The sequence below is a fragment of the Hypanus sabinus genome, chromosome 18 (assembly GCF_030144855.1).
Source record: "Hypanus sabinus isolate sHypSab1 chromosome 18, sHypSab1.hap1, whole genome shotgun sequence".
Lineage (NCBI taxonomy): Eukaryota > Metazoa > Chordata > Chondrichthyes > Myliobatiformes > Dasyatidae > Hypanus > Hypanus sabinus.
In genome coordinates this window covers 21,850,342-21,864,623 of record NC_082723.1, presented here as the reverse complement: position 1 = coordinate 21,864,623, position 14,282 = coordinate 21,850,342, and the positions used below count along the sequence as shown (strand labels likewise).

Sequence of the window (14,282 nt, the reverse complement as noted above, 5' to 3'; positions counted from 1 at the left end):
AGCTTTAACCTCGCAGTGCATAATTGGACTTCCTCTATCAATGCTCCATGTAAAGAAGAGCTCTTTTGCGCGATGGGCGTTTGAAGTCTTCTTTTAACTTGTTTCCATGGTGCTTCTTTGTTTCCTGACTGCCTGCGAGGACACATCTTCCAGATGATTTCTTTATACTTACTTTGATAATAAATATACTTTGAATCTTTAAACAAAGAGGAGGGCAGTGATCAGAGGGGAAAGAATGTAGCACTGAAGCTTTTATAAGGCATTGGTCAGACTGCACTTGGAGTATTATGAGCAGTTTGGGACCCTTATCTAAGAAAGGATGTGGTGGCATTGGAGAGGATCCAGAGGAGGTTCACGAGAATTATCCTGGGAATGAAAGGGTTAATGATGAGTGTTTGGTGGCTCTGGGCCTGTAGTCAATGGAGTTTAGAAGAATGAGGCAGATCTCATTGAAACCTAGTGAATATTGAAAGGTCGAGATAGAGCAGACGTAGAGTAGGGGAGTCTAAGACCAGAGGGAACGGCCTCAGTACACAAGGACGTCCCTTTAGAACAGAGATGAGGAGTAATTTCTTTAGCCAGAATGTGGTGAATGTGTGGAATTCATTGCCACAGACAGATGTGGAGGCCAAGTCATTGAGTATATTTTTATTATCCCAATGAGCTCATTACCTGTCTGCTGGGCACTCAGCCTCATCTCCAGGTCCTTGAGGTGCCTGACCAAGAGAGAGAGATGCTGCAAGAGGTCTCGGTTCTGCAGCATCAGCTGGTGAATGCGAGCCTGTGATTCCATCCTGGCTGCTGTCTCAGCCGATAACTGGTCCTTCAGCAGGTGCACCTGTCGGGACACAAGGAACAGAAAATCATGGAGAAATACAGCATAGAAACAGGCCTTTCAGCCCATCCTGTCTGTGCTGACCCTCAAACATGCATTTTGATATCAATCCTATGCTTCTCCCATCTTACTCCCAGCAACTCTCTCAGATTCTACCATTTATCCTCATATGAGATGCCATTTTGCTGCCACTGAGCCCATATTTGCTGGAGTTTAGAACAGTGAGGGGGGATTTCTTTGAAACCTAGTGAATATTGAAAGGCCTGGATAGACTGAATGTGGAGAGGATGTTTCCTATGGTGGGGGAGTCTAGGACCAAAGGGTACAGCCCCAGAACACAAGGATATCCCTTTAGAACAGAGATGAGGAGGAATTTCTTTTAGCCAGAGGGTGTCAAATCTGGAATTCATTTCCACAGGCGGCTAAGGAGACCAAGTCACTGGGTATATTTAAAGCAGAGGTTGATAGTTTCTTGATTAGACAGGGCATCAAAGGTTACAGAGGAAAAGCAGGAGAATAGGTTTGGGAGGGAAAATAAATCAGCCATGATGGAATTACACAGCAGATTCAAATGGCTGAATGGCGTAATTCTGCTCCTATGTCTTATGGTCTTATTTACAGTGACCAATCAACCTACTAACACTTGAGTCTTTGTGGCTATTAGTTCTTTCATGTTACCTTAAGTCAACTCATGGGTTCTCTTTGAGATATTTGTAGGGTGAAACCTGCTACAGAGCATTGACTCAAATTATCTGTGCTTTTCCTGGATATCCATTATCAAATCTGCAGAATCATCCTCTCAAAATCTCACACTTATCCATTGTATTCTTTCAAGGACTCCACAATTTATATCCTCATTATCTAACTATCTCAGGGTTTCCCAGCCTAGGGTGCACAAACTCCTTGGTAGGGATCCATGGCATAAAAAAAGTATGGGAACCCCTGATTATTTGGTTTTTTTGTTTATTTATTTGCATAGTTTATCTTCTTTTGCACATTGGTCATCTGTCAGTCACATTGATTTTGTAGTTTTTCATTGATTTTATTGTATTTCTTGTTCTACTGTGAATGCCTGCAAGAAAATGAATTTCTAGATGCTAACAAATACGTTCTTTGATAATAAATTTGCTTTGAACTTTGAACTAATTACTCTCTTCCATAGAAGCTCCTGTTGATCATGTTTGATATTACTGTTTTATTTGCAATTATCTTCCCCCGTTATTAGTCTTTCTCTATTTTGTCCAAAAAAATTCCATGTCTTTTGGTCTACCATTGGCATTAGCCACTCTGCAGTTTTTTTTCTGTAAATATTTTCTTTCACTTCCTCAATTTTTCTTTAACATCCTCGATTTAGAGGACCTGAGTTATAGGGAAAGGTTGAATATGTTAGGACTTTAAATAGATGGGAAATCATATACAGAATTATGTGGGATATAGATGGGGTGAATGGGGTGAGACTACAACTAGACATTGTAGGTTTAGGGTGAAAAGTGAAATATTTGAAGGGAAGCTGAGGGGGATCTTTTTCACTGCTGAATGAGCTTCAAGCAGAAGTGGAGGATGCGGGTTCAATTGTAACACTGAGGAGAGGTTTAGATAGGTACATGGAAGGGAGAGGTATGGAGGACCATGGTCTGGGTGCAGGTTGATGAGAGTTGGCAGAAGACCAGTCCAGCATGGACTAGATGGTTTGAAGGGTCTGTTTCTGTTCTGTAGTGCACTACAACTTAGTTAACCATGGGTGGTTAATCTTTCTTATTACTTCCCTCTTTCTAACTGGGATAAATGAGTCTTCTGAATGGTTAAAGGATGCAATAGACTAGTTTGAATGGAAAATTCTGTCAGGACTAAGATTAATCCAAACGGACACCCAACATTTCAATATTACTAAATGATCTACTGATGGTTTAGCATTGAATCAAGCCTATAGATTAAATAACAGTAATTTCTTCCTTAAATTTCCTATTCATAAGATTGGATAATGAGTAAGCAGCCTTCATCAATAGTTTGCTGTGGCGTATTCCCCCCCCCCCCCCCCCTTAAGGGACATTACAGTTTTACATATATAAAGCTTCTTAAGGACAAGGTTGAAAGAAAGTGGAATATTAACCCTCAGCTGGTGAGGCCACCACTAAAGCAGTTCACAGTTGGGGCGTTGGAGGCCAACAGGGAAGGCTGATGAATGCTCCCACAGTGAACTTGGCTGGGAGTGTCTCAGCAACTCAGTGGATCTGAGTGCACACACGCTGAAGCTCCTTAACACACTCATCACTGGCGAATGTGCACCAACCAGCACACGACAGGAAGGGCAGCAGGGTTGCATGGCGGTTAGTCCACCCTATACAATGTCAGCGATTAGCGATCAAGGTTCAATTCCCGCCAGTGTCTGTAAGGAGCTCGTTCATTCTCCCCATGTGAGCGCATGCATGGGATTCCTCTGGGTGCTCCGGTTTCCTCCCACAGTCCAAATATGCATTGGTTAGGGTTAGTGAGTTGTGGGCATGCTACATTGGCGCTGAAACTGTGGTGAAACCTGCGGCTGCTCAGCACAATCCTCTCTTACACAAGAACAACACATCTCAATGTTTGGTCCAATGTACGGGTGACAGATAAAGCTAATTTCTATCTTTGCATTGATCATTCCTCCTTTGAGAAATAGAACGGCAGTAATGAACCATGTTTCACTCTCTTAGAGGTTCACAGTCAGTTGATCACATCTACCATCTAAATCGAATCCTCTCCTCGGCAAGGCAGCATGAGATTCAACCCAGCATCAGTCCCAAGTAAATGTCAGCGATGATTGGCTGCCCCCTAAACCCTGATCCCTGTCAACCTGCCTGCCTTTCTCTAAGTCCTTTTAAACCCAGGGTCAATATTGTAGCACTGATTTCATATCTCAGAGCTGTGTTGAGCCAAGTTACTGCGTCATTATAAAGCCATCTGCTCTGGTGAATCACTGATTCTGATGTAATTGCTGCGGCTTTATTGAGTGAACTCTCGCAATGATGCTATTGAATGCTGCGTTCTACCTGCCTCCCTCACCTATCCATACACCAGATTCGTACGTCCGTACAAGAAACACTCATCATTACAGAATCAGCATCACCTTAACCAATAATTAATAGATTATTAGTTTATTAATAGATTATTAGTGAGTTGCACTGTAAAATAGTGGCTTTAGCATGCCGAGTGCAAGATTGGGGGTTCGATTCCCGCCATAGTCTATTAGGTGTTTCTACATTCCCTCCATGACTGTGTGGGTTTCCTCCAGGTGCTCTGGTTTCCTCCCACATTCCAAAAGACAAACGGTTGTGGGTATGTTGGCGCCAGAAATAGGCTGTCCAGCGCGATCCTCACTGATTTGATTTGATACAAACTACATATTCCACTATGTGGTTTGATAAACATGTGGCAAGTACAACCAATCCCTAATAGATTGCTTTCAATAAGTTATTAATTACAGCTGGGACATAAATGCACTAAGTATTCGCACCGCCCCCGCCCCCCCCCCCATCGCTATACAGTGCCTGAAGCCACAAGGCTGACGTGGGTTAAACAGGGATGTCAAGCAGGGGAGTATCAAATGTCAAATGTAACCTGGTGCTTACATTGCAAGCTCTCAATCCTATCCTTGTGCTGAATATAATTAAGACATAGGAGCAGAATTAGACCATTCAGCCCATCAAGTCTACTCCACCATTCTATCATGGCTGATTTATTTTCTCTCTCAACCCCATTCTCCTGCCTTCTGGTGCTCTTACCTTTGATGCTCTTACTAATAAAGGACCTATCAACCTCTGCTTTAAATAAACCCAATGACTTGGCCTCCATGGCTGTCTTTTGCAATGAATTCCACAGATTCACCACCTTGGCTAAAGATTCTAGCAACACGCACAAAATGCTGGAGGAACTCCGCAGGCCAGACAGTATCAAGAAAAGAGTACGGTCGACGTTTTGGGCCAAATGGTTTCAGTCTGAAATGTCGACTGTACTCTTTTCCTAGATGCTGCCTGGCCTGCTGAGTTCCTCCAGCATTTTGTGTGTGTTGCTTGAACTTTCAGCATCTGCAGATTTTCTCTTGTTTGCATAAAGAAATTCTGCCCTATCTCTGTTCTAAAGGTATGTCTTTCTATTTTGAGGCTGTGCCCTCTAATCCTAGACTCCCTCACTACAGGATTCAGGAGCAACATTGAGAGGTGAAAATCTCAAATACTGCATTGGAAATTCACTGATAATGTGCAGTTCTATTCCAATCTGGCAGTATTTCTGTGAGGTCTCTATTATAAACAAGTTAGGGCATCCCAGCTGTGCAGATTTTTCTGTGGGAAGTGGGAATTTTGGATGGGCTCCCTCTCACCCGGGTCTGTAACCAGCTGAGCAGATTAAATGGCTGTGGCCTTAGCTGGTCTAATCACCAGACAACAGCCAAAGCCCTGGTCACCTCCGCTAACACTTCCTGCAATGATTCATTGTGACGTGGTGTTTGATAATGTTCTGGTGAAGCAGCCTGGGGTTGTTTACACTGCTGAAAATGCAATATAAAGACATATTGTTGTTGAATCTATTCAAATCTGTCAGGGGCCCAAGTTAAGGGAAAGTGAGCAGTTGGATGATAAATAACCGGGGAAAAGGGACCAGTGATACAGAAGGGGTGAGTATGAGTGACTAGAGCAAGGGTGACCAGTAACCAGAGGGTGAGAACCCAATGGAAGGAAGATACCAACAGTCAGAAGGAGGGAGTGGCCAGTGGTCACAGGGTGAGAATAACCAGTGACAAACGGCCAGTGGCCAGGGGGGGGGGGGGGGGCAGTGACCAGAAGGCGAGTTTATGTTGTCAGTTATCGGAGAGAAGCCCTAGCTAGAGAGGCAGGAGTTACTGGACAAAGGAAAGGGAATGAATGACCAGTGGGCACTTAGATGCAGAGATCAAGTTACCACTAGGTAAGGAAATGGAAAGATATCTCAGGCTGCAGGGCAGTGAATGAACAGACTGTCACCCAGAAATGAAGGAGAGGTGAAGATTCAGAGACAACAGCAGGTCTGGGGCTGAAGGATGGGGAGATTTCGGAAGCAGTGAAGGAGAAACAAGGTAGGAAAGTAAAGGTGATCTTTTGAACAAGTAACACTGTAAACCTTCACACGTTCCCACTGCCATTCCAACAATACCAGTTCACACACAATCCGGACAGTTATCATTAAACAGGGGACCTGGCTGTCAAACAAAACACAGAGGCCACCCAACCCTCCCCAATTACTGCTTGTTCAAGGTTAAATGTTTGGTTGGTCAAGCAGAGAGAAATCAGGAGGAAATTATTTAAAAAAAATAAATTGGCTATGATTGAATGGCAGAGCAAACTTCATGGGTGGAATGGCCCAATTCTTCTCCTACGTCTTTTGGTCTAAAGTTGTTAAAACAAGTTTGCAAGGCAAACTTACTCGCAGCAGTAAAATTATTCAGATACCGCTCATTTTAACAGGTAACTGTGTAAATATAATTGTTTCGCCCAGCAGAGAGCACCAGTTTTTGGTTGTGCTACAAATGGATTATTGACTACTGATCGAGGGTCTGATCCTCTGAATCTGAGGACTTTCGACAGCAGTCACTAAGAAGGCACCCTAGTGGCTATACTGCACTAGTACAATGAGAAGATTTGGTGCATCACCAAAGACTCTTGCAAATTTCTACATATAACGTGGTGAGCATTCTGCTTGGTTGTATCACAGCCAGGTAGGGAGGCTCCAATGCCCAAGATCAAAAGAAGCTACAGAGGACTGTAGGCTCAGCCAGCTCCATTACGGGCATAGGCCTCCCTGACATCGAGGACATTCTCAAAAGGCAATGCCTCACGAAGGCGGAATCCATCTTTAAGGACCTTCACTATCTGGGGTGTGCCTTCTACCATCAAAGAGGTGCCAAAAGAGCCTGAAGATCCACACTAAGCATCTTAGGAACAGCTTCTTCCCTTCCACCATCAGATTTTCTGAACAGTCCATAAACCCATGAACAATACAGACAACAACACACACAAAATGCTAGTGGAACACAGCAGGCCAAGCAGCATCTATAAGGAGAAGCACTGGGTCCTGTGGGTCCTGACGAAGGGTCTCGGCCCAAAACGTCGTCAGTGCTTCTCCTTATAGATGCTGCCTGGTCTGCTGTGTTCCACCAGCATCTTGTGTGTGTTGTTGTTTGAATTTCCAGCATCTGCAGATTTCCTCGTGTTTGCTCATTAAACAATACCTCAGAAATCCTTTTTTGCACTGTTTGTCTGTCCAACTATCAATCCATTCCATTCCATTTATTTATTTATTGTAACCTATGGTAATTTTTTATCTCTTGCACTGTGTTGCTGCAAAACAACAAATTTCATAACATATGACAGCGATAATAAAACCAATTCTGAATACAGCCAGGATCAGTCTGCAGCGCCATCTAGTGTAACTGCAGTGCAAACACACACCTGGACAAACTTTGAGACATCTCAAGTCTTGGCCCAAAATGTCAACCAACTATTTACTCTTTTCCATAGACGCTGCCCAGCCTGCTGAGTTCCCCCAGCATTTTCTGTGTGCTTTTTTGGACCTCCAGCATCTGCAGATGATCTCGTCTTTGTGAGATATCTTTTCATGATCACTCACTGGTGTGTTTATACCGACAGATGATGTAGCTTTCTGCTGCTGTAGCCCATTCACTTCAAGGTTCAATATGTTATGCATTCAGAGAGGCACTGTTGTAACATGTGGTTACGCGAGTTACTGTTGCCTTCCTGTCAGCTTGAACCAGTCCTGCCATTCACCTCTGACCTCTCATTAACAAGGCATTTCAGAACTGCCACTCACTGGATTTTATTTTGTTTATCGCACCATTCTCTGTAAACTCTAAAGACCGTTGTTTGTGAAAATCCCACGAAATCAGCAGTTTCTGAGATAATTAAGCCACCTCATCTGGCATCAACAATCATTCCATGGTGAAAGTCACTTAGATCACATTTCTTCCCCGTTCTGATGTTTGGTCCGAACAACTGAATCCCTTGACCGTGTCTGCATGCTTTTATGCATTGAGTTGCTGCCATATGATTGGCTGATTAGATATTTGCATTAATCACCAGGGGTATAGGTGTACTTAATTAATTGGCCAATGAGTGCATATGTACTTTGATGAACGACTTTGATAGAAGAATAAGACTTTCTAAAATAGAGGGCATGAATTTCTCTACAAAGTCAAGGATCCTAGAAATATATGTGAATTTGGTCTATACTGGGTTAATGTTTCAACACCTCGTTACTTAGATAACCCAGACATGCAAATGGACAGAACAACCGGAGACATGGAAATAGAACCCTTCTTCATTTCTGGATAACAGCCACCTTACAAGAAAATTGGCTATTACCAAGCCAGCAGCTTATCCTGAATGAGCACTCACTGAAACGCAGGTTACCATGAACAAGATGCATATTGATTTATTACTCCTATTAGCCAGTGGCTCACAGCCTCTTAAGCCGTAGCATTATAACGACATTCAGTATCTCACCGTCCAGAGGAGCACATCATTAGGGAAAGCCCAGTTCCTCATTAACAGCACCACGGGAACATGGAATACGGTACAACCCGCTGGTTCTCTCGTCCTTCACCACAGCCTCCTGAACAGCTTATTTGTGGGCCAGGAATTACTAGGAATTCTGAGCGAGAAGCTGAAGGGTCAGCAGAAGAATCCACTGCAAGGTCAGCTGCAGATTCTGAACTTGGACGATCATAAGCAAGTATGCTCAGTGGCCACTTTATTAGGGACAGGTGTGGAACGGCGTGATCTTCCTCTGCTGCAGCCCATCGCTTCAGGGTTCGATGTGTTGTGCATTCAGAGATGCTCTTCTACACATGACGATTGTAACGTGTGGTAATGTGAGTTACTGTCACCTTCCTGTCAGCTTGAACCAGTCTGGCCATTCTCCTCTGACCTCTCTCATTCACCAGAGAACTGCTGTTCACTGGAATTTTTTTTCGTTTATTCACCATTCTCCATGAATTCCAGAGACTGTTGTGCATTAAAATATCGGGAGATCAGCAATTTCTGAAATACTCAAACCACCCTGTCTGACACCAACAATCATTCCATGGTCAAAGTCACTTAGATCAAATTTCTTCCCCATTCTGATATTTGGTCTGAACAACAACTGAACCTCTTGACCATGTCTGCATGCTTTTATGCATGGAGTTGCTGCCATGTGATTGGCTGATCAGATATTTGCATTAATGAGCAGGAGGACACTCAGCCCATCAAACCTAGTCTGCCATTCAATATTACTGTAGTCCTCAACTGCTCCTCTGTGCAGTTCGCCACTGTCTTCAATCTGCCAACCTAAACAATGTAACAGACAGCGACATTGAGGTGGTTTCACTAGTGCGAGAATCTTAAATAAGAGGACATCATTTCAAGACAAGGAGCCAATTTGAGGAGCCAGCCTCCTCACAAAGGGTGCTGAATATTAGGAATTCTTTACCCCAGAGAGTTGTGGAGAATCTGCTCAACAGTCTGACCTTCACAGCTCTCTGGGGTAGAGAACCATGCCTCTCAGATCAGCCACTGATCCTGAAATTTTATCCCCTCATTTGAGACTCTCTCACCAGTGAAAACATCTTGACATCTATGCTGCCATGTCCTCTTATCTAAGATCATCCCTCATTCACTATAGACAAAAATTATCATCACGCCTGTTCTACATGAGAGAGCGTGGCAGGGAAAGTCCCTGCCTTACAGGGACTTAGTCCCTTAGTCCTATCGCCTTACAGTGCCAGTGATCACTGATCAGGGTTCACTTTCTGCCAACGTCAGTAAACAATTTGTACGTTCTCCCTGTGGCTGCGTGGGTTCCCTCCAGGTGTTCTGATTTCCTGCCACTTTCCAAGGATGCACGTTAGGGTTAGGGTGGACATGTTATGTTGGCGCTGGAAGTTGGCAATGCTTGTGGGCTGCACACAGCACAATCCTCATTGATCTGATTTGTCAGAGATGATGCAGTTCACAGGATGTTTTCATGTTTCAATATACTAAATCAAAAGTCGACATAAGCTTCTTATCAAAGTATGTCTTTGTAACCATATACTACCTAGAGATTCAGCCGCTTGCAGGCATTTACAGGAAAATAAAGAAATACAATAGAATTTATGGCAAACTATAAATAAACAAGGACTGACAACCAATCTGCAAATTGTACAAATAATAAAAAAAAAGAGAACATGAGTTGCAGAGTCCTTGAAAGTGAGTCGATGGGTTGTAGAATCAGTTCAGAGTTGAGGTGAGAGAAGTAATCCACACTGGTTCCAGAGCCAGCATTGGGTTGTAGGGTAATAACTGTTCCTGAACTTAGTGGTGTGGGACCCAAGGTTCCTGTACCTCCTGCCTGAAGGTTATAGTAGGAAGAGAGCATGGCCTACATGAGACAAATAAAGCTGAACTTTATCTCACCCTATCCCATCTAGCAAAAAGGCTTATTGACCAGCTTCATGGTCTCTCCAAGTGTGCACTCTGATTCCCTTTGTTCATTATGGCCCCACTTCTCCCTGTAACACTGAAGTACTATGCCAAGCACACCCTGGGATTCACTTTCCACGTCTATCACAGAGGCAGTGGTCCAGCCCCAGATGTAGTTCAGAGATCAGGAGTCTCTGCTTGCTCCCGCACCACACCACCCACCTCCCCCCCCCCCCCCCAGCAGCCGGCGGACATACCTGAGCCATGACCACCTGCGTCTGCTGCTGCTGCTGGAGGAGTTGGGACTGGAGCAGCTGCAAGTGGTGGTGGGAAGCCAGTGGAGTCAGCGAGGAGCAATGGCTGCCAGGAGACTGTGCCAGCTGAGAGGACGATGCAAAAGGAGTCCCTTCCCTGGAATCCTGAGGAAGCAGAGAGGAACAAATCAGGAACATTTTATTCCAAATGACCCCCAACAAATCAAAATGGGGAAGTATTATTATTTGGTGAAAATGATTGGGCAATTGCTCCATCAATCACCCTTGGTGACCACACTACTATGACTAAGGTCGATTTTGAGCACACCCTAAAAATACAACCATTCTCCACTCACTGCATTTAACTGGTGAACTGACTGTAGTTTGTTACCTCTGGTATTCAAACCAATCAAAGTTTGGGGCAAGATGGTGCTGAGCTGTGATGTCTGTTGAGGCTCAGACTTTTCTTTGGTCCATAGGAATCATTTTGGGGACAGCGTTGGGAGTTAGGAATCAGATTAGGGTTTGGGGAAGGAATATGAAGGGAGGTTAGAGTCAGGGGCAGGAGCCTATGTTTGGAGTCTAGGTCAGAGCACTCTCTGCTCGAAGGCCAGTGATCCCAGAAGTTGGGTGGATAGGTGCTGAGGACAGAGACCGACAACCCCCAGATCAGCGAGTTCTGGATCAAAGATCCATGCATAGCCGGCAGCCAAGGCCCGAAGGTCAAAGTCCTGTGACCAGTGAGTCCTGATGTAGTTGGAGGACTGCTCTGTGAGTCTGGGGTCAAACATGGGAGGCCCAGTGACAACCTAGGGCTGGAGGCCTGACTCTGTTGTTGTTCTGTTGAGCATTGTGGGCAACAATGATGGCGGTGGAATGTATCTCAACATTTGCGGGCTGCTCAGCACACCCTCAGCTTGTATTGCTTGCTAATGCAAGTGGCTGTATGTTTCCATATACAATCTGTAAATTGATGCTGTTTGCTGCATCACAGACCACTTCCAGTTCATGTGGATAAAGATAAAGATTAAGTCAATGCTTAAACTTCCTCAGTTTTACCCTCTGTTCCCTCAGTGTTCTGCGAATAAGCCTGTGAAACATTATTCCTATTAACTAATAAATCATTCATTCAGCTTTCTAATATTTCTATTGGCCAGGGTGCTGTTTGTGAGTTTTTGAGATCTTGAGATATGGAGATTGGCCACCTGGTGCTTATCTCCAGGTAGGGTCACCCATGGTGGTAAGGTCAAGGAGGGAAGAATGCTGACAAAGAGCGACCTAACCAAAACCTGGCCTGTCAGCCTGAAATCCGACCAGATATCCCAGCCCAAACTGTCCTTCTAACATGGAGCAAAGATTGATTCTTGTAATTATTTTATTTGCCCCTGATGCAGATTGGATAGTCAGCCTCTTTTTCTTAGGGCTTCAATAGCTAATACCAGAGAACATCCTTTTAAGGCGAGAGCAGGGATGTCAAGGGTAAGTTTTTTTACACCAAAGGTGGTGGATGCATGGCGCTGTCAGGGGTTGGTGGTACAGGCAGATACGTTAGGAACTTCTAAGAGACTCTTCAGTGGGTGAAAGTAAAATGGAAGGCTCTTTAGGAGGGAAGGGTTAGATTGCTCTTGGTGAAGGTTAAAGAGCTGGCATGACATTGTGGACCAAAGGGCCTGTTCATACTGAAACCACAGCCCCACCAATGGGTTGGTGTACAGTGCCCTGGCTCTCAATAGAACACGTCCTGAGGAAATGCTCTGCAGAATTCTCATCAGCATCCTGGAAAATCTCTGCTTTCTACTCATCCACGGGACGTGGCCACTGCTGGCAAGGCTGCCGAAGGTCATTTTCAGGACTCTCTATAGGGTCACCCTGCTACAGTTCGGGAGACACAGACAGGCCAGACATGGCAAGGACAGCAGATTTCCTCCTCAGTGGACTAGACAGGGTTGTTGCAACAATCAGCAGCTTCATTGGCCTCACCATTGATGCTGGCATTTTATTCCAGTTTTTGTTTAATTGATTTCTTCTACTTTCATTTAGAGAAACACCCATGCAGCCCAATGAGACAAGCCACCTATCAACCCATCTAATACTAAAATACTAGCCTGATCACAGAATTGTTTACAAGGACCAATTAACCTCCTAAGAAGTATGGCTTTGGACTGTGGGAGGAAACTGAAGCACCCAACAGAAATGAACTCTGAAACTCTGATGCCCCGAGCAGTAATAGCGCCGTACTAACCACTACGCTGCCGTGAACGTACTCGTTGTAATGATGAGATTTGTCCACAGATAACCAGCCCACAGCCTCTCCCTCATCAGTCCTGCACATCCGAACCATAATGCAGTCCCCAACTAATCGGACACCCAACTCTGGAGATAGAAATTGGGCATCATGATACCTGTTTCATGGGTGTACTTTAGGGGCTTTGTGTTAAGGGAAGCCATCTCCACAGAGTTCAGGATGAGGTTAATATTAGAGTGAGCCTCCTGAACCCACGTGAACAGGGATCTGGAAAGCACAGAACAGTTGGAATACTAATACTGTCCAGAGGTCCTAAGGATCTCCAATAAGCTGTCATGAAAAGCATTACAATAATAAACTGCACAGGCAGTATTGATTTAATGAGGTACAAAACAAGTTAATCTCGCTCTAATGAGCGTGTGATCTGCATGGCCTGCTGAGTTTCTCACTGGAGAATGTGCGGGAACTCTGACTGAACTGCCCATGTAGTGATGCAGCTGCTCCCCCTCTTCCAGCAGAGCATCACATTCACATCAGTTGTGCTGCCCATGAACATATTTTGCCTTCGCTTTGGAAGATCGAATTTGAAGGCAGAATACAGGGTTAACGGCAGGATTTTTAGCACTGTGAAGCAACAGAGGGATCTGGGGTCCACATCCATAGAACTCTCAAAAGTTGGCACACAAGTTGATAGGGTGGTTAAGAAAGCGTATGGTGTGTTCGCTTTCGTTCGTCTGGGGATTGAATATAGAAGCCATGAGGTAATGTTGCAACTCTACCAAACTCAAGTTGGAGCCACTTGGAGTATTGTATTCACTTCTGGTCGCCTCATTATAGAAAGAATGTGGAAGCTTTAGAGAGGGTGCAGGGAAGATTTACCAAGATTTACTCCCCTCTTGCTGTATGACACATCTCTGCTCCTTGATTAATCAGAAAAAGGGCCTGTGGCATGTCAAATTGTTGGGTGAACAATTAACTTTTGTTTACCGCAGATCATGGTCTCTCTTGGGGGCTTTGCTACTGCTTGCTTGGTAAGCAGTACCACTTGCTTGGTGGGTGCTGACTCTTTTTGCTGAAATAAGTAGGGGAAGGGGAGAGGGAGCATTGATGCTTTTCTGAACCTTGTGTGTAGTGGGGGGGGCTTTGGGGTTCTAACAATTTTACTGTCAATCATTCTTTGGGATACTCTTCCGTTTTTATGGATGTCTGTGTAGAGCAAGAATTTCAGGTTGTACACAGCGTACATTCTCTGATATTAAATGGAACTATTGAACCAGGACTTTTCTCTTTGGAGTGAAGGACGACGAGGTATTGTTCTTGCTGATAAATACCCATAGAGCATCAATTTACAGGACATGTCACTCAGAGAATTGGGCTACATCTACATATTGTTTTCTGTGACTATAAGTTTACTTGCTACCTTCTATGTGCTCCATGTGCCTTGTGATGTTTTGTTTGGCTGTATTCATGGGTATTCA

At 44.4% G+C, this 14,282-nt stretch overlaps 1 protein-coding gene across 3 annotated transcripts in view; it reads right to left on the bottom strand.

Annotated features, from left to right (window-relative positions):
* Positions 1 to 14,282, bottom strand: part of LOC132407403 (carboxyl-terminal PDZ ligand of neuronal nitric oxide synthase protein-like) — a 136,905-nt gene that overhangs the window by 21,909 nt on the left and 100,714 nt on the right. For all 3 annotated transcript variants that reach the window (XR_009516469.1, XM_059993837.1, XM_059993836.1), the window contains exons 8-9: positions 10,563 to 10,724; positions 673 to 838 (exon numbers count right to left, since the gene is read on the bottom strand). Coding sequence is in view for 2 of the 3 variants with exons in the window: in XM_059993837.1 (XP_059849820.1) it covers positions 673 to 838; positions 10,563 to 10,724 (328 nt within the window). In the remaining variant the exon portion in view is untranslated. The remainder of the gene's footprint in view (positions 1 to 672; positions 839 to 10,562; positions 10,725 to 14,282) is intronic.